Raw genomic sequence first — 21,732 nt, 5'->3', positions numbered from 1 at the left:
TCCGGTGGTTAGAAGTTATTGAGAAGATTCCAAAATGGTGGAATGGCCTCCCCCAAATGGCTCTTGCCAGTTTTCTACATCCCTGGGCTTCAGTTGTCTCCTGACTTTCCAGGAGACTCTCAAAGATCGGAGGTGGGTCTGACCCACGCTTCCTTCAAATTACCGCTTCTGCCTTGGGTCCCGAAGTATATGAGATTTTTTGTGAGCCTTTTACGAGATAGTCTGTTTGCCACAGCCTACTGGGTCTCCTGAAACTAAGCCCCATTGGCCTTTAAAGCCAAATGTTTGGGGGCTTGTCTTCCCAGTTCAGGATCCCCAGGCTTGGGAGCTCATTGTGGGGCTTGGACATACTGCTCCTTGGGGAGAACCTCGGCAGTTGTTGGAGAAGGAAATGGCAGCCCACTCCAGTATTCTTGCCTGCAGAATCCCACGGACAGGGGAGCCTGGCAGGCTACAGTCCCTGGGGTCTCAAAGAGTCAGAAACGACTGAGCGACTGACTTTCTGCAGTTGTACTTAGCTCCTGCTTGTGGGTTGCCCATCTTGGTATGGGTCTCTGCCTCCTGTCTGATTGTGGTTCCTTCTTTGTACCTTTGATTATAGAAGATCTTTTCTGCTAGATTCTAGGTTTTCTCAATTGTTGCTGTGTTAACAGTTGTAGTTTTGATGTGTCTGTGAGAAGAGGTAAGCTCAGGGTCTTCACAATTTTGGCCAAGCTCGTTCTAATTACAGTGAATTTATAAGATATGTTTAAAGAATAAAAACAAACCTAAGAGGATTCTCATTCATTTTCTTTTTTTTAAAGCTTAATAAGTGATTTTTATTAGAGACTAAAGATTGCTGAATGTCTTTGTCATTTTAAAGTTTTTAGTTAGAAAATTGCCCTAATTTAACACTGCTGCTGCTGCTGTCGCTTCAGTCATGTCCAACTCTGTGCGACCCCATAGATGGCAGCCCACGAGGCTCCGCCGTCCCTGGGATTCTCCAGGCAAGAACACTGGAGTGGGTTGCCATTTCCTTCTCCAGTGCATGAAAGTGAAAAGTGAAAGTTAAGTCACTCAGTCGTGTCTGACTCTTAGTGACCCCATGCACTGCAGCCTACCAGGCTCCTCCATCCATGGGATTTTCCAGGCAAGAGTACTGGAGTGGGTTGCCATTGCCTTCTCTGTAATTTAACATAGAAAAACATATTCAGATAGTTAACAGTTTTAAATAAATTATTCAAAATAAGCAATTTTCAATCACAGGTTAATGTTAAATCCTGGGAAAAAAATTGTTTCTTACAGGGCTGATCCCTTATCCAACCTGGTTCTGACTTTTAGTACTAAAGAAGATGCAATTGCCTTTGCAGAAAAAAATGGTAAGTGTGATTTGCTTTTGTTTTGACAGGTAAGATATGATTTTATGTTCTTAACCTACATTCTATAATTAAGTTGAAGGAAATCAATGTATCTAGTCTAGTGGTTTTAGATTTTTTTTCTTTTTACACCATGAGAACATACCCCTCCAAAAAATAAAAAATCTGAAAAATAAATGCACGTGTAACATGTGAAAGTCAAACTGCTCTAAATTTGAAGTCGAGGCTTGGAATAAAACTACTTCTCTAACTCCTATCTTATTTATGAATGCCTCTGCAAAATCACTAAGTTTAAAACATTAAACATCTCATAAGGCAACCTATTCCAGTTTTGACATCTGTTTATTATTTTCTTACTTTGAAACAAAATCTCATGTCTGTTACTCTACCTAATAGCTTTTCAGTTATTACAAATTGGTTATCATGTTTCCTCTAAAATGTCATGTGAACATAAATGTCTGTGTTTACCACTTCTATTGATATGTTGGGTCTGTATTTATATTAATACAACCTAAGAGTATATTAGTAGCTACCTAAAACTCTTGACCTATGTTATTTTTTCTTTCAACAGAAACACAGAATAGAATGTCTTTTTTTTCTCATTTTTCTGCTGTTAAACCATGCAACACAGTAGTGTTGGTATGGGTAGTGAAAGGAAGCTTTGGAGGAAGATCATGATGAATTCTAATCCTTATTATGCCACTCAAAGCTACATGATTGTGTATTCATCATGTACTTAATGTTTCTTCATTGTTCAAATAATGGTACTTATCTAAAGGTGTACTTAGGCAAGTACTTAAAACATAATGGGCTTCCCAGGTGGCGCAGTGGTAAAGAATCCGCCTGTCAGTGCAAGAGGTGTAAGAGAGTTAGGTTCAATCCCTGGGTCAGGAAATGGCAACCCACTGCAGTATTCTTGCTTGGGAAATTTCCATGGACAGAGGAGCCTGGTGGACTACAGTCCATGGGGTTGTAAGGAGTTACACACAACTGAACACACACATGCATACACAACTGGCCATTTGGAAACTATTATTCCTTTCCCTTACCTCCCTTCATCTGTTGTTTCTTCTGTTTCTCTCAGGTTTAACTGCAATACTGTGCCTTTGTACCTGATGCATTCTATTGTTCTAGTTGATCAAATTGAATTTGAATCTAATTCAGCTGTCTATTTAAATGAGATCGTGTCCATTTAAGTATGTTATTACTATAAGGCAATATAAGTGTAAATGATTATTAGTGTTTTTTCAACCTATTTGACATAAATGTAAAAGCGCTATAAAGATTATTCTTATCTGAAATATTTGCTTTTCATCCTGTGTTCACTTTATATTATACCTTAAGAATCTGAAGCCAGACTGTCAGATTTGAGTCCATGTCGGATCTCTATTTGTTTGGGTTTGTACAAGGAGAAAATGCAAATACAATGGGAATTGTTGTGAGGATTGAATAAGTTTATAAAAGTAAACTACTTAGGACATAGCTAAGTATATAATAGTATTTGTTTATCTTATTAGTAGACTTTAAAAATAAATTTTCTTAAGTATCCTATATTACCAAATTTCCAAATTACATACTTGTTTTCAAAGTGATCATAGTCTTTAAAATATTATTTTGATGTAACATTTACATTGCTCTCTTAAAAATTAAACTGTAATGTAGCTCATCAGCAACAGTTCTGTTAATGTTTTTCATCTTTGTAGCCTACCATATTTCATGTCTGACACCTCAAATAGTCTATCATGTGCGTTTAATGACAGGAAGTCTAATTAAACTCTTAAACCTGACTACTTCCTGAGTTGGGCACAAGGACTGTTCGACTGTAGTTGCCATGTGAATTGCAGATATACGATCTAACCACTGCTACTGTTACTAATAAAATCAAGTGCCTTTCCAATGTGATTTCTACTCCCCACACCAGAATGAAAGTTGAGGAGCATTACCAAAGTCGATAGACAGTGTAAGTTGAAAAAGCCTAGAGAATATTACCGTATAAAACTGTAAGCTAACTGTGGATCTGGGGAGTTACCTGGTGATCGAATAGTTAGGATTTGGCGCTTTCACTGCCATGGCCCAGATTCCTTCTCTGGTTGGGGAACTGAGATCTCAGAACCATCTGGCGCAGCCAAGATAAAACAAAAAACAAAGAGAAAAACAGTGAATCAGGAATTCTTACCTCTTAGTGCTTGCATGCTAAGTTGCTTTAGTCATGACCCTGTGGACTGTAGCCTGTCAGGCTCCTCTGTCTGTGGGCTTCTCCAGGCAAGAAAACTGGAGTGGGTTACCATGCCGCCCGCCAGGGGATCTTCCCAACCCAAAAGAATTGAACTCCCATCTCTTTTATCTCCTGCATTGGCAGGTGGGTTCTTTACCACTAGAATCAACTGGGAAGCCCAAAGGACTTACAGAAGTATGGACAAGGTATAAGAAAACCACAGGACATAGTGGGACAGTGGGATGGTGTTACCAAACTTATGGAGCAAGACCTAGAGAGAGCTGCATGGGAGGGATCGTGTGTTAGGATGAAGTATGGTTTACAGGGAGAGAACAAACTGACCAGAAAAACCTAGGTTATCTGTTGTGCCCAGGCTTCTCGGTTCATGGGATTCTCCAGGTAAGTATACTGGAGTGAGTTGCCATTTCCTACTCCAGGGGATCCTCCCGACCCAGGGACCAAACTTGTCTCCTGCATTGGCAGGTGAAGTTTTTACTGTTGTGCCACCTGAGAAGCCCTGACAACCTTTAAGGTAGTAGGTATTCTGTTGATATCATTCACTTTTTTGTTTCCAGTTGTTGTTCAGCCGCTAAGTTGTGTCCAACTCTTTTTGTTTGCAGTGCCTGACACAAAACCTATATAGTGGACACTGGCTATCTGGTGAAATTATTGCCTTTCTAAAATATTTTCCCTACTCAGGAATTTGAAGGCACTTTCATCTCCGAGGGAAGAGGTTATTTCTCATTCTTCACTTACTTAACATTTAGTATTATATATCTTGGCTCCTTGGTGGCCCAGTGGTTAAGAATTCACCTTCCAATGCAGGAGACACAAGTTCAATCCCTGTATAGTCGGTGATAACTCTGCAGCTCTAACAGTAAAAGTAAATAGTTGTAATAGAGACAATATGGCCCCCATAGTCTAAAAATATTTTGTATTTGGCCGTTTACAGTAAATATTTACTGACCTCTGGTCTAAACAATTATGTACTCCATCAATACTGAGACCCTTTCTCCTCTGACTTTTTTGTTAATCTGAAATACTTTTTATTCAAACACTTCAAAAGGCCTATGCTTAATATACTCCTCAGCTGATAATTCAAGTTCTTCACAATATAAGCATTAACTTATCACTCCAATAGTAGCCTGTCACTCAAACAGTAACCTACCTTTATCTTGCTGTGCCTCAGCATTTCTTCCTGCCCTTATCTCTGCTTTAGTTTCTTCCTTCTGCAGTCTCTTCCTCATTCTGTTCCCTTTCTCCTCTTTTTCCCTGCCTACGAACTCCAACCTACTCTTCAGAATACATTTTAAATGTTACCTCCTTCCTGATCGCTTTTCTTACTTCCCTTTCCAACCTCCAAATAGATGTGCTCTCTCTTCCTTTTAGCTTCCACATTGATTTATTCCTTTTTTATAACTCTCTTACTGTGGTATTGTATTTTACTTTTTTGTATTGCATTCAGTCATACATATGTTGAGCACCCTGTTATATGCCAGCACTCCTGGCTTAGGTTCTGGGGATCATTCTTTAAATAAGACATAGTCCTCTTACTCAAACTATAATACTTTATTTGCTGAATTATGAGCACCTCCCTGGTGGCTCAGACGATAAAGAATCTGCCTGCAGTGCAGGAGACCCAGCTTTGATCCCTGGGTAGGTAAGATGATCTGGAGAAGGGAATGGCTACCCACTCCAGTATTCCTGCCTAGAGAACCCCATCGATAGAGAAGCTTGGCAGGCTACAGCCCATGGGGTCGCAAAGAGTGCCAAATGATTGAGTGACTAACACTTTCACCAGGGAGACCACCCCAGTCATCTTAATCTTTTTATATGCTCAATAAAAATTGGTAAATTTGAACAGTACATTTAGTGATGCTGTAAATTACTCTCCAGATCATGTTTTAAACTTTTCCTTAAGTCATTTTGAATTTATTTGGCTACTAGTTCTTTCTTTTAGAAGAACTGTTAATTCCTATAAGACCAGTGTCTGTCACATAGCACCTAGCTGATAGGGCCCAAGTTTCTAGGTTCCAAGTCCAGTGTTTTTTTCCATGATACTACTATGCTGCTGTAGATGTTACATCCATCATCTCGATCTGCATGGTCCAGTACGGTAGGCCACATGTGGCTGTGTAGCACTTGAAATATATTTAGTTAGAATTAGGTTGTGCTCTTAAGTGTATTTTAAAAAAAGCATTAAATATATCTAATAAATTTTACATGGATTACATATTAAAATGATAATATTTAAGATGTATATTAGGCTAGGAACCTAAATGATTGAAGGCTTACTTTTTCGTTTTAGACATTTTAAAAAATGTTGCTCCTAAGTAATTTAAAATTATTAAATTTTAATTGTCTGGTTCATATTATGTTTCTGTTGGGTAGCACTAATCTAGAATACTTCAAGCTATATAAGACATACATTACATACATATTCTAGATATATCATTTCTATATATTCTGTAGTGAATATAAGAAATAGGAAAACCTTACCCAACTTTGAAAAGTTACATTACTTAAGAAATGCAGAGAGTTTCTTGATAGTCCAGTGGTTAGGACTCTGCACATTCACTGCCAGGGGTCCTGAGTCAGTTCCTGGTTGGGGAACTGAGATCCCACAAGCTGTGTTGCGTGGCCAAAAAAATAAAAATAATTTTTTTAAAAAAGAAACGCACTTCTGTTCTTCAGACCCTTACCTAGGATCAAGGATAAGTGTAAACTTTTATATTACATACAATAGTGAAATAAAATAGCTAAAAAATCTATGTGGGTGCTTAGTTGCTCAGTTGTGTCCAACTCTTTGTGACCCCATGAACTGTAGCCCACCAGGCTTGTCTGCCCATGGGGATTCTCCAGGCAAGAAGGTTGGAGTGGATTGCCATGCCCTTCTCCAGGGGATCTTCCCAACTCAGGGATCATTGCAGGCAGATTCTTTACCATCTGAACCACCAAGGAAGGGCAAAAGATCTACATTACATCACCTAATCCCTGTTAACACTTTTTTTCAATTTCTTAAATAAGGCATTATGTAAAGCCATATATTTACATAAGAATGCCCTTCTGTCTGACATTAAAGGTTTTCTTCTTCCTGCTATTGATAATTTTGCTTCTGGTCTCCCTTCTCACCATACCTCACTTCCTGTGGAAGCCTGGTTCTGTCACCTGCTGAGTGGGGTAGAAGAAAGACTGAATGCTCTTCCTTGGCTTCTTTTTCCCCTGCTCACCTCTCACTTCTCCCTCCATTAGCATACACTAAGTAAGTTATAAATACCCTTGTGTCTTTTTATCACCGGAGCCTCATCTTAAACATCTCCCTTTGAACTCAGCATATATTCCAGAAGAACTCTTCAAAGATGCTTTGTCTTTTTATAAAGAAAGTTAATCTGTGGTTTTCTCAAATGTTGATGAACCTTTCTTTTTTCTTTGTGTACAGAAAAGACCCACCTTTCTCACTCATGTGGCTTTTGTCTTTTCTTGTAGTGGGCTAGGATCCCTACATTTACATGCTAATGAAACCAGAAATGGTTTTATCCCCTTTCCCTTTTGATCTGATTTGAAACTTTGTGACTTCCCTTTGGTCTGTCATTTTACCCCCTGTTAGCTGTAACAACTTACTAAAATTCTCCAATAGAGGAGGGTTTTCTTCAGGAGTAAACAGGATGACAGAGAATAAGCAGTGAAACTTCTATCATGATGTATTGGGGAGGAAAAACCCACCTCTAAAGTTACAGAAGGTGGAAGCACTGACTCAGGAAAATACAGAGTTAATTTGGGAGTTGCAAACCAGAACTTAGAATTTTCTCAGAAGTGGACACCATCAGCAAGGTCTGGATTTCCACCTATCTTTAACCTTCTCATGAGGGTCTCAACCTTATATCCATCTATTTATTAAAAAACAATTTTCAGAAACTAAAATGAACAAAGACAAATTTCAAAACAAAAGTATGTCATGACTCAATATATATAAAATTCTTCATAAAGTAAAGTATTTATTTTACTCTATAGGGGAGAATTTTCCACCACAAAATGTTTCTTTGGCATATTATTTAAGCTGATTTTTTTTTTCCTAAGAAATTGCAAACTTGGGGAAAACTCTCAAAACAAAGTAGGAGTTCCCCTTTTGTAAGAAGTATTTATATACATAAGGGAAATTTCCATTTGTAAGGGTATCTCTGGAAGTACCTGAAAGAGGAGGATGACCTTATCTCTAGAAACTCTAATCAACTGAGAAGGAAGTGACTTAAATCTGCCTAATAATCTCACCCTTATTTACTGTTCTTTTTCCTGGTAATCTCACAGAATTGACTCTATATCCTCAGTGTTCTCTTTTGTTTTTAGCATTGGATAGTATTTCAGATGAGGGCTTTGGCAATTTTGGTGAATTACTTAGTTCTCCTGGGTCTCTTCCATGTATTTGGAGAAGGCAAAAATCAAAATCAGCCTCTTGGTGAAAATGAAAGAGGAGAGTGAAAAAATTGGCTTAAAACTCAACTTTCAGAAAATGAAGATCATGGCATCCAGTCCCATCACTTCATGGCATATAGACGGGGAAGCAGTGGAAACACTGACTTTATTTTCTCGGGCTCCAAAATCACTGCAGAAGGTGACTGCAGCCAAGCCACGACCAACCTCGAGAGCATATTAAAAAGCAGAGACATTACTTTGCCAGCAAAGGTCTGTCTAGTCATGGCTATGGTTTTTCCAGTAGACTTGTGTGGATGTGAGAGTTGGACTAGAAAGAAATCTGAACACCAAAGAAGTGATGCTTTTGAACTGTGGTGTTGGAGAAAACTCTTGAGAGTCCCTTGGACTGCAGGGAGATCCAACCAGTCCATCCTAAAGGAAATCAATCCTGAATATTCATTGGAAGGACTGATGCTGAAGCTGAAACTCCAATACTTTGGCCACCTGATGTGAAGAACTGACTCATTTGAAAAGACCCTGATGCTGGGAAAGATTGAAGGCAGGAGGAGAAGCAGACGACAGAGGATGAGATGGTTGGATGGCATCACCAACTCAATGGGCATGATTTGAGCAAGCTGTGGGAATTGGTGATGGACAGGGAAGCCTGGCGTGCTGCAGTCCATGGGGTTGCAAAGAGTCAGCGATGACTGAGCAACTGAACTGAACTTCCATGTATAACATTAGCTAAATTTCAAAAGTGAAATATGATTGGGAGTTCATAACAAGAATAATGCAACTTAAAGGCATTCCAACAAGCGTTACAAAATATCTGTACTCAATTTGTTAATAAGCCTGTTTTCAAAGAAGATAGCAAATGTTCACCTAATTTATAAAAATAAACATACTCTTTACAGAGGAAAAAAATTTTTACAGTAATCCTGCGATATAATATACCGTGAATTACCAAACATATAGTTAAGAATATACCCCAAAAAAATCAAGTTAAAAGATTCAGTTATTCTAGGGTAGGTCCTGTGTGTCTATATATTAATAAACCTCCATAGATATGTAGTATGACTTTCTATTTGGCATATACTGGCCTAGAAGATACAAGAAGTAAACTAAAGAATATACAAGATACAAAGTAAAGAACTAAAGATGCAACTAAGTTAATATTTTTTAAAATAACAAATTCTGAAAGATAACCTATACTATTTCTGATATCAGGCACCAGAGCTCAGATAAATAAAACCTATCATAAACAGTGAAGGTATTGACAAATCTCTAAGCTTAGCATATAGCTTGTAATTTGAGAAATATCATTAACATTTATCCAAACAGAATTAACCTCATGATGGTTAAGCATCTATTCCAAATTGACAGCTCTTCCCATGTAGCTCATCAATTGTAACACAAAGCGTCTGTCTACAATGCGGCAGACCCGGTTTCGATCCCTGGGTCGGGAAGATCCCCTGGAGAAGGAAATGGCAATCCACTCCAGTACTATTGCCTGGAAAATCCCATGGACAGAGGAGCCTGGTAGGCTACAGTCCATGGGGTCTCAGAGAGTCGGACACAACTGACATATGGAGTCTGAGTCTTTGAGCACTTATTTTTACAAAGTTGAAAGAATACATCTTTGAGATTTCCCAGAGGGCCTGTGGAATATCACAAAGATAGTTTTAGGTGCACAGATACTCTGTTTTATTTTACATTTAAGATTTGATTTGGAGAAGGCAAAAATCAAAAATTTTCAAAAGATTTGAACATTTAGGAAAGAATAGGATTAGAAGTGGCTGATAAACAGTATTTGACTGCTCAGCTTGGTGATACAATTTACAAAGAACTTAGCCTAACTGTAAAGAACTTTAGCTCTTAGATAAGTTATCAAGTACTTAAAGTCAACACAAGCATATAAAGTTATTCTGGTAAGCCACAGAATCTTTGTAGTCTAGGCAGATTAGACGGAAAGTAGAACCCTTCTTATTGTAGGTGAAGGCAATAAACAGTAACCTAATGAAACAAGCCCATCAAAATGGAACAAACTTTGGTAAGATTTTAACACATTTCATAGCTTCTCAGATGATGCTGTTAAAGTGCTGCACTCAATATGCCAGCAAATTTGGAAAACTCAGCAGTGGCGATAGGACTGGAAAAGGTCAGTTTTCATTCCAGTCCCAACAAAGGGCAGTGCCAAAGAATGTTCAGACTGCTGCACAATTGCACTCATTTCACATCCTAGCAAAGTAATGCTCAAAATCCTTCAAGCTAGGCTTCTATAGTACATAAGTGAGAACTTCCAGATGTACAAGCTGGATTTAGAAAAGGCAGAGGAACCAAAAATCAAATTGCCAGCATCCATTCCATCATAGAAAAAGCAAAAGAATTCCAGAAAAACATCTTCTGCTTAATTGCCTATGCTAAAGCCTTTGACTGTGTGGATCACAATAAACTGTGGGAAATTCTTAAACAGATGGGAATACCAGACCACCTCAACCTACCTCCTGCGAAACTTGTGTCCAGGAACAACAGTTAGAACTGGACATGAAACAATGGACTGGTTCCATATTGGGAAAGGAATACATCAAGGCTGTATATTGTCCTCTTATTTAACTTCTATGCAGAGTACATCATGCAAAATGCCAGGCTGGATGAAGCACAGTTGTCAAGATTGAAAGGAGAATTATCAGCAATCTCAGATATGCAGATGATACCACCCTTATGGCAGAAAGTGAAGAGGAAGTAAAGAGCCTCTTTCTTGATGAAGATGAAAGCGGAGAGTGAAAAAGCTGGCTTAAAACTCAACATTCAAAACACTAAGATGATGGCATCTGGTCCCATCACTTCATGGCAAATAGATGGGGAAACAATGGAAACAGTGACAGACTTTATTTTCTTGGGCTCCAGAATCACTGTGGACAATGACTGCAGCCATGAAATTAAAAGACGTTTGTTCCTTCAAAGAAAAGCAGTGACAGACCTTGACAGCATATTAAAAAGCAGAGACATTACTTTGCTGACAAAGGTCTTTATAGTCAAGCTATGGTTTTTCCAGGAGCCATGTATCGGATGTGAGAGCTAGACAATAAAAAAAGGCTTAAGGACCGAAGAATTGATGGCTTTTGAATTGTGGTGCTAGAGAAGACCCTTGAGTCCCTTGAATGGCAAGTAGGTCTAACCAGTCAGTCCTAAAGGAAATCAACCCTAAATTGGAAGGACTGATGCTAAAGCTCCAATACTTTAGCCACCTGATATGAAGAGCTGATTCATTGGAAAAGACCCTGCTGCTTGGAACGGTTGAAGGGAGAAGGAGAAGGGGATGACAGAGGATGAAATGGTTGGATGGCTGATGCTAAAGCTCCAATACTTTAGCCACCTGATATGAAGAGCTGACTCATTGGAAAAGACCCTGCTGCTTGGAACGGTTGAAGGGAGAAGGAGAAGGGGATGACAGAGGATGAAATGGTTGGATGGCTTCACCGACTCTATGCACATGAGTTTGAACAAACTCCGGGAGATGGTGAAGTATTGAGAAGCCTGGCATGTTGCAGTCAATGAGTCGCAAAGAGTCGGACACGGCCGAGTCAGTTTGAACAGCAACATAGGTTTTCAGACTTATTTTCCAGATACACTGTAATCTAAGGTACATAAAACTTACTTTTTATAAATCTTATATAACTTTCTGTACCCATTCAAGTTTTGTCCTTCACTGTTCCTTTCTCATTCTGGAACAGACTTTTTACTTTAGAACTATTACCTTTTTCCCTTCTTCTGAGTATGCTAAGTCGCTTCAGTCATGTTCAACTCTTTGTGACCCTATCAACTGTAGCCCACCAGGCTCCTCCGTCCATGGGATTTCTCAGGCAAGAATACTGGAGTGGGTTGCCATGCCCTCCTCCAGAGGATCTTCTGGATTTAGGGATCTAACCCACAACTGTCTCCTGCATTGGCAGGCAGGTTCTTTACCACTGTCACCACCCTTAGTAAACCAAAAACACAACTCATTACTTTGTATACAAGGTTACATCCCTTTTCCACCATCACTCCCAGTAGTGTTTCATTTATGTACATTTAATTATCTTTTAGCCAAAGTTACTTTGATTTCATAGAAAAAGTAGAGATGAAAACTGTTACACACCAGCATTTTAGTAGACTGGCAAAGTTGATAAATACACATAACAAAACTTGCCACAACTATGTGCATTCTTTATAGTTCAACTTATCCAAATGGCAAAAATGAACATGTCCATTAACAGACTCAAAGATGCAGCCTCCCTGTAGCATTAAAAAAAAAAGTAAATAAGTTTAAATTTTTGCTTAGTAATCAATAAGTATCCATTAATACCATTTAGGGTTTTAAGTTACCTAAAGATCATAGAAATTAATTTTCAAGGTGACGTATTACAAAATGTAATTAATGTTGAAATTGTCAGAACAGGGAATCATTGTGAATAAACAAAAATTGCATCTTGCAGGATTGTAAAACATTAAACAGAAATAATGTTAGCTTATTTGATCAGAAAAGATGTGCTAATTTAGAAAGAACATGGCCATGTAGAATAAAAATCTATGCTTGTGTTATATTAATACTGATAAATTAGAGAAAACATAATTGTTTTTATTAAAGAAAAAATTAAATTTTCCATTTGCCAAACATTTACCAATACTACCTGAATTTAAATTCTTAAATGTTTGTTAGATCCTATAAGAATACTTTTTAAATTTAGCATATTCAAAGTATTAGAAATTCCATTTTCCTATTTTAGGAATATTGCACTTATACAAGCATGTATTTTCTCTGTAAGAGAATCAAAACAGAACCCATTCAAAGTATTTTATAATCTTAATTCATTAATTATACTTGGAGGTAGAAAAAACATTACCTATACACAGAATGAGCAGTAAATGCATTTCTGAATTAATAGGTATGTAGACAGAATCCCAGGGACGGGGGAGCCTGGTGGGCTGCTATCTGTGGGGTCACACAGAGTGGGACACAACTGAAGCGACTTAGCAGCAGCAGCAGCAGCAGACAGACACAATTGTCACAGTAATAAAGAATCTGCGTGCTTCTGCAGGAGACACAAGCTATGCGAGTTCTATCTTTGAGTTGGAAAGATCCCCTGGAGTAGGGCATGGCAACCCACTCCACTATTTCTTGCCTGCAAAATCCGATGGACAGAGGATCCTGGCGAGCCACAGTAAGTCAGATTTGACTGAGCGTATATGCAGACAGATGGGAACTTATTTCACTTCTACAATTTAAGCCATGGGTTAATGGCCACAGAATTGTAACATTCAGTGGCCCATACCATACTAAAGAGCTGTTTTCTACTCAGGAAGTACTTCATTAGACCTTAAATACAGAAAAAGACAAACCAGATTTTCTTTTTTCCTCTGAGAATGGATTTTTAAAACCATTAATCCATTTTAAAAGAATCTTAAATGATCAGACCTTAAAAAATCAGTTCCCCAGTTTGGTGGAGAACAAAATTGAAATTTGATAAACAAGAGATTCAGCAAAGTTCTGACATTCAGAAGCCAAGAAAAAATAATCTTGGGCTTAAAATAACATAAACCATTTCTGGTAAGGAAGTTTTCCTGACTTTGGTTGCTATTAGCCATCTCAGTAGCACCTCCAAAATTATTAAAAGAACATCCTGAAAAAGATAAGATCATGACTTAATAGAGATATAAATGAACACATGTTGAAGATTTATTTTACTAAAGAAACAAGAGACCCATGCTGGTGTTATAACCAGTTCAAAGGAAAAGTCAGTACAGCCCAAAATTATATAAAGTGAAAGAATGCTGAGATGACTTGCATATGGAGACAAACTGGTTTTTCTGAGGCTTGGGGAGTCACGAGGCAGGACAGAATTTCTGTACCCCTCAAGTTCAGTTAAGTCTCATTACTCATGGTAGTTATGTTCTGTAAAGTCACCACAAACACTAGTGAAAAATCTGAAAAAATTGCTCCTAGGGAAAAAGATTCCTGTGGGCCTCTGATCACAAAGTTTTGTCAGCTGATCAATACATCATCTTGTTTTTTATGTGTGTTTCTGTTTAAAGTGCCTTATTTAATGTATATTGTTGCTTCATGAACATCGAACTCATGGCCAGCTGTGTTATACTTTATCCTGGATGATGCTTATCTAACCCAAGTTGGCATATCACAGCCTTCTTGAATTTAGGAACACTAAATAGCACTAAACCACTACTCTTGGGGGTCATTTCAAACAGTGAAATTACCAACAAAATGCAAAAAAATGAAAAAAATGTGCTGTTAATAGACTACGAAAAGGACACTTGTTTGCAGTGTGAGAGCTGAAACAAGAAGGCATAGCATTACCTTGTTTGACCTCAGCTGGAGCATGTGTGCTGGGTGACTCAGAACTCACGGCTCTGTGCGTGTCACGAATGACCACGCAAGCATCACCCACAGGCACCGTTGCGGCCTGCAGGGAGTCTGAAAGAGATGCCAGCATCAGAGTTCCCAGGTCGGAGGAGCCCTTGGAGGATTTTGGATTTACAAATGAATTTTAGCTAGTAGGCAAATCACAAATACAGAATCAGCAAATAAGATTATTTGTATATACAACTTTTTGAATTGCAAAATAACTCAAAGAAAACAAACAAGGCTATGATCTGGTGTTCTGTAAATACTGCATAGTCTCTATTGAAGCAGAAATGTTTTTTTCTACATAACTGTCTTCCCAATCCCCAGTCCTGGTACCGTCTGTTTTTTGGCTGGGGAAATGTTCAACTTGACTACTAAGGAGACAGACATGAATTCCTTAGATTCCCAGTCAGAAGTCTGAAATAATTTTTCTCGTAGTGTTATATATACATGGCAGCTTAATAAGGTTCTAATATATTATGGGTTACATAGGATTGTGGAAATCCTATGCACAGACCACACCCAGATCAATTATGTCAAAATCTCAGTGATTTTTGGATCTCTACCGTTGCTGTATAGTTTCGTTTTCTAGAAAAAGGGTTTCTAAATTTCTAATGACTAATTTTTCAGTTGTACTTTTGGAACACAAACCAGTTTGTTCTGTGGCAAATTCTGAATAATGTGGCTCCAAAATAGTAATACCGTATAGCAACTATATTATTTGAACAGATAAAATTTATGGAGGCATTTGCTATCATAGCAAAGGTTCTTTTTTGTGGGGAGGGGGTGTTGCAGGTGTGGCAGGTATAGGGTGTTACTAATCCATCTTATATAATTTTCGTGGAAAGAATTGCTTTGTCAATGTTTCCAAAATACATCTACCCTCCATAATATTTTCTATAAGACGATCTAAGATATTTTTAAATTATTCTGATCTGAACCTCTCCTCTCTCCCAAAATGAAATACATGAGAATTTCAAATAGAAGTACTTTTTAAAAACGAATGCTTATAAAGCTACTTTTCTTCCTCGTTACCTTCCCTCAAAATATAATTTATGTTTATGCTATGTTTTGACCTAGGCATATTATGGGCACATAGCCTGGTGAGGAATCTTGAAACTTTGCAAGTGCTAACAAACATCATTGTGGCCTCCCAAAGCCTTTGCTATCCTCAGCAGCGCCTGCCAGTTATGTCAGTCTGTGCCAGATTATGTGGTTGTTCTTGCTTTGTACATAAATGCACAGTAGGAAAAATCATTAAACCTTTCACTTCTGAGTATTATCAGAGCTTGCCATTAGGTTACTGGAGGGGACAGACCTTTAACAGGACTTGAACCAAGGTTACTAAAGGTAACATATTTCACAAGCAGTAAAAATACCGATGAATGTTTCTCTGTATTTCAGCTTTACTGAACATAAGTGAAATGGTTCTGAAATTAAAATGAATGGGATTTTCTTTTATCTCATACAATACTTGGAATTCATAAATTATTGGGATCTAGTTTTGTTCAGGGGCTCTTGTTTTTTAGTAGTATTTGAAGAGATTACACCAGACATTCATGTTATAGGAAGTAGAATCTCCCAGCCACAGTCTGGAGAACAGCAAAATAAATGGGTGAATTTCTGAAAAAGAAATTGAGCATGGGATATTATAGGTCACATTTTAACTTTATTGGCACATTTGCCAGAGGTATTTCTCTGATACTAGGGCTTAAAATTCAAAATATCTTTGTGAAAGCATTCCAGTGTGTGAAACAGCCAAGGGAGTCAGCTTCTCATCATGTAGGTGCCGGTGGTTGGATTTGTAGCTAATCCATGCCATATGGCTGGTCTCCTCAGTGGGAAGTGACGGCAGCCCTAGGAGCTTTACCCCGTCCCTGGGGCAGCTGCCTTGGACTCAGTTGCTTTGATCATCTTCTGTTGCACAGCTGGGAGGAGGACGGGCTGGTTTTCAGTGTCGCAGAAGAACAACACATGAAACCATTGTCATAGACTGCACACACCTTGATTTTATACAAGCATTCTTCAGAGGATGCGTTTTCACTTTCCTAATCTCATTAAAAAACTCTCAAGTTTGAGTTATTTCTTTTAAAAAAAGAAAACTTTCAGGCTGAAAAAGAAATTCCTATGGAAATTTAAACATTTCACAAATAAGATTGCATTCTTAAATGCCTGTTGTTTTATTCCCTGCAAGTTATATTATCTTTCTAAGAAGTTTCAAATAGGATATAGAAAAGATGAGTACAATTCATGTAACATGCTTATTAAGTACAAATGTTTGATGTCCTTTCAAGTGCTGTTACTCTAACAGTCATTTTGTCTTTTTAGCTAAAGCTCACCGCTTCTTCCACTGTCCTTTATATTGCCAGGAATATCACAAAAAATGTGGGGGAGACTATGGTAGGAAGTTTTTAGTGGGACCAGTAAATTTGTTCATCCAGGCACTATAAGGTAAACTCTTTGGAAAAGGATGATTGGAAATGTGGTCAGATTCTTAACAGGGTTCCAGAAAAGAGCAAATTTTCATTGTAACATCAGTCCTATATAGTAGAAAACTTTGCTAAAAAATCCAAAGGGAGATTTACGTAGACCCTGACTTGAGTTTCAGTCTCTATTATGAATTGTTATTAGACTTCCCCATATCCTTCTTTGCTTTTACTTAATCAGAGAAACATAGGTGTGTGTCTAGTTTTGGGAACACAGTTGTTTTCCACAGAAAAATGTGAGGGAAAGAAACTTTTCTCCCATACGTCCTTAAAATCATGGATGGCTGTGGTAAAGTAATACAGAGGTGGATACTATTAGCAAATGCTAATACGTTTCTTCTATGTGTGGTTTTGTTTGCTTTCACGGGGTGTTTTGCCCATCCACATTCCAACCCCTATAGTGATACTTCTATTTATTGTTGTTATCACCATCAACAGCAACTATAATCTGGCTTACAATTCCCAAGTCAGCTCACTCCTTAGTTACCAGGAGAAAACTCAAACCAGTTGTTCTTTTATGTGTACAAAACCCCAGTCTTCTCACATTGCAGTGACCCTGACAACATTTTTAGACTTTCACAGACAGAAGAGATAATAGAGCTAATGTCTGCATTCTGATGCAGTTTAAAAAATTGCTTTTTCTCCCTTGTGATTGAAAGATTAACTGTGTAAATGAGTGATTACCAGGTATGTGTGTGTTGTAATAGCAATTCCTAAATATTTCTCATTTCTTCTTCAGCTCCTCTTAAGATGTCTTTCTTGTCTGGAGAGTTTGGGGTGGGAGGCTGAGGGGGAGGGAAGATAAGTTCTCTCACCCATCATTTGGCAATAAAAGTTTACTGAGGTCTCAGGTAACTTACCAGTAACCATTGTAGTCAGACATAGAATTGACACTAGAAACTATTTACCTGCTTCATAACTAGGGGAGGAACATAGGGAAGGATTCTTAAAACAGTCTTTTCAACTCATTTACAAAAATAGGAAAAATGGTTAGGAAATCACATAGATTGAAAGGACATGGGTGAAACAGATTTTAAAAAATCACAGTTACAGGACTTTTAAAAATAAATACAGTTTTATTATGATGTGGCTATGTGCATAGACTTAACCTGAGTTAAAATCCAAGCTTTGCCACTTATTAACAACGTGGCTTTAGGCTGCTTATCTCCTCTATTTTTTCCTCATAATTAGATACAAAATAAGGATAATTATAATGCCTAACCCATAAACCAAGAAACCTATGAGCTAAATTTTAAAACTCAGTGCAATTACATTTAAAGCACAGGACCTAGAATGTGGAATACCAGGGACATTCTTAACTGGAGGTCTTTGTACTTGGGTTCTCTGCCTGCAAGCTGTCTTTCCAGACATCCGCATGACTAATTCTGACCTTTACATCTTCATTCAAATGTGATCTTCTCAGATGCAAGGTGCCCTCTCTTAAACTGTTTTCTCTTAAGTACTCGTGTGTGTGTGTGTGTCTGTGTGTGTGTTTAATTGGATGTTTTACTATGTGTGGGTGCCAGGTCGTGTCTGACTCTGCAACCCTATGGACTGTAGGTTGCTAGGCTCCTCTGTCCATGGGATTTTCCAGGCAAGAACACTAAAGTGGATCTAGAATACTAGATCGCCCTCACCTCCTCCAGTGATCTTCCCAAGCCAGGGATGGAACTCACAGCTCTTATGTCTCCTGCATTGGAAGGCAGGTTCTTTACCACTAGCACCACCTGGGAAGCCCTGTTTTACTATAATAACACCTAATATACTATTCATTTACTAGTTAACTTCTTCTCATAAATACTTGAAGCAGCTTGGGGATTTTTTGTTTACCGTTTCACCTCTGGTTTCCATAGAGTTCCTGACACAGAGAAAGCAATTGATAATACTTATTAAATGTATAATAAATGTACAGTAAATAGTTACATCTGCTTTATTGAACTGAATATTTTTTATAATTATCAGCACCATTTGCTGATTAATGTAGAAAATGCTTGAGAAGTTTATAGTGTTAAAATTATGCTCAGTTTATAGTATTAGTTTGCTTACCAAAACCTCTTTCTGTAGTAAATAACTAGACCAACTTATGCCTAACTATATTCAAAGCATCATAAATTCAAAACTAATGGGTTACAATGTGACAGAAAGTTTATTTACATTAATACTTTACTTCAATAGAAAGTAAGCTGCTAGGAAGTTGAAAATCAAACTTGAGGGAAAAATAATAGCTTTAACATTTATCAAGTGCTTACTATTAAACCACAAGGAACAATATAGTGTATTTAAGGCACAGGCTCCAGAATTAGGCCGTGTGTATTCAGATTCTGCTTGTGCCCTTTCCTAGCTGAGAAAGGAAAGGGACCTTGTGCTAGGTAGTTTCCTAATCATTCTGGGCCTCAGTTTCCTCAGTTATGTAAAGGAACTAATATGAATTCATATAAAGGTTTTAGAAAAATACCTGTCTCACAGAACTGAAATACCAGGCGCTAAGCACTTTAATGAATTCGTTTGTTTAATCTTCATGACAACCTGTAAAGTAGGTACTATTCTTATGCTCTTTAGTAAATTTTTTGAAATTCAAATAACTACTTGTTAATATCTTATAATAAGTTCAGGGTCTGTGGAAGATATTTTAAGACATTTGTTTCATTTTCTTCCCTCCTCCATTTCCTTATAGCAAATGGGCTTTCTTCAAAGAGATATAGCAGTGGAGTTATTAAATTGCTTTCCCTTTTAGAACACTGAAATAGGCACACTAGCAGTATACTTTGAGTTTCTTAAGTTTCACTTTTATGGCAAAATGAATTCTAAGAGGCTTGTGGAAACATAAGCTTTGTGGTAGCAAATTAGACTCACCTAGAGGCACTAGAATTCATGACAACTCCTAAGATCAAGAAAGTTACTTAATTAGACTATGATATTCAGTTTGGACATTTTATATATGACTACATGATTCAGCCATGAATCAAATGTTTCAAGATGAGTTATTTGAAGAAAGTTCTGGGAGAGAAGAATGATAAATTACAGGGATGGAAAATGGATCTAATGAAGAAAAGTGAATTGTATAGATAGGTTGCTTAGACTGGGGAATAGGAGGAGGACGTAATTATATTTTCAAGGAGGAGTGTTTGTTTGGTTTAATAGAATAAGATATACTTCTGCTTTAAGTATAGTTCTTCAAAGATATGGAGAAAAACCCAAGGCAGAGGTATAGACATATATGGGGCTTCCCACATGGCACTAGCAGTAAAGAACCCACCTGCCAATACAGGAGGTGTAAGAGATGTTTGACCCCTGGGTCAGGAAGATTCTCTGGAGGAGGCCACAGCAACCCACTGCAGTATTCTTGCCTGGAGAATCCCATGGACAGAGGAGCCTGGCGGGCTACAGTCCATAGGGTCACAGAGTTGTACATGACTGAAGCCATTTAGCATAGCATAGACATACATAAACCCAGTTTTCAAAATTGTGAAACACTGAGAAGGACTTTGGAGAGAAGGAATGACTCTCAGAAGAGAATGAACAGATTAGACGAGCGGTAGGGCTTCCCAGGTGGCTCAGTGGTAGAGAATCCACCTGCCAGTGCAGGAGATGCATGTTTGATCCCTGGGTCAGGTAGATCCCCTGGAGAAGGAAATGGCAACCCACTCCAGTATTCTTACCTGGGAAATCCCAGGACAAAGGAGCCTGGCAGACTGCGGTGCACGAGGGTCGCTGAAGAGTTGGACACAAGTTAGGGACTAAGCAGAAACAACTCAAATTTCTATGCATAAAAATTTCCTGGAATCAATTAAGTGCAGATTCCCAGGTCCCCTCAAGAGCTGATCCAGTGGACCTCTGGTCAGGCCTAAGAATTTGCATTGTTACCAGATACTTGAATGGGATTCTGATGTTGATAGCCCTTGAAACAAATGTTGAAAAACTTCTTGAGTTTAATCAATAGCCTGTCATAGTCAAGGGAGCTGAACCAAGTAATCTCTTATGGTCTCTTCTAACTCTGATTTATATAGTTGTGTACATGTTTTTCTATAATCACTTCAAGTGAGCTCCAAACTGTTGTAAAGGCACCAGCTCTTAGAAAGCAGTGAGATGGGTTGTGGTGTTCAGTGCTCCTTATTTCAGATACTGAAGTCACATATTAAACCACAAGGAGGAATGTAAATTTTTACATAATACATAACCATCAATATTGAACAATATTCAGCAGAGAGAAACTGAATCATGGCTTGAACCTTTAAGATATGATAAATCATCTTCAGGCAATAGTTAAGACCCTCTTGTCACATAGGATTAGAAAGGAACACATTACTAAGTATTTATACTTAAGATGTGTTGACACATACTCCTGATAAATGAACATTAAATTTATGAAAGTTAGCCTCTGCTTGCTGTGTTCTTCAGGGATCCTCTTTAATTGTGTTTTTGTGGGTTTATTATTGTCTTTGTTTTCTAGGATGGAGCTATGATGTTGAGGAGAGAAAGGTTCCAAAACCTAAGTCCAAGTCTTATGGCGCAAACTTTTCTTGGAATAAAAGAACAAGAGTATCCACAAAATAGGTTGGCATGGACTGTATCTCTGTGCTTGACTGTGAATAAAGTCAGCTGTGCAGTATTTATAGTCTGTGTATAATACACCTCTTAATCTCCTAATAAATTTGACCTTTAAACTACAGAAACATTTTTGTGGTGTCTATTTTAAATGTTTTTTGATGTCCCAAATTAAACATGTTATAATTTCCTTTACAGGTGATCATACCTCTAGGAAATTTCAGCACTTAAAAAATCTATTAAAAAAAATATTTGAAATCAGCTGCAACATTGAAGTTTTACACTTGTTTTTTATGGCCATTCTCAAGTTAACAGTGTTTA

The 21,732-nt window shown here is 37.9% G+C and overlaps 1 protein-coding gene across 1 annotated transcript in view; it reads left to right on the top strand.

The window, feature by feature from the left end:
• The window catches only part of NDUFS4 (NADH:ubiquinone oxidoreductase subunit S4), a 111,853-nt gene extending 90,345 nt beyond the window's left edge, over positions 1-21,508 (top strand). Inside the window, exons 4-5 of the mRNA XM_068990729.1 lie at positions 1,285-1,358; positions 21,317-21,508. Of these exons, the coding sequence (XP_068846830.1) occupies positions 1,285-1,358; positions 21,317-21,420 (178 nt within the window). The 3' untranslated portion in view covers positions 21,421-21,508. The remainder of the gene's footprint in view (positions 1-1,284; positions 1,359-21,316) is intronic.
• Positions 21,509-21,732: the final 224 nt, after the last annotated feature.

This window comes from Capricornis sumatraensis, chromosome 18, assembly GCF_032405125.1.
Source record: "Capricornis sumatraensis isolate serow.1 chromosome 18, serow.2, whole genome shotgun sequence".
Classification (NCBI taxonomy): domain Eukaryota; kingdom Metazoa; phylum Chordata; class Mammalia; order Artiodactyla; family Bovidae; genus Capricornis; species Capricornis sumatraensis.
Note: the sequence above shows the minus strand (reverse complement) of the source record. Positions and strands in the feature narration are given on the sequence as shown.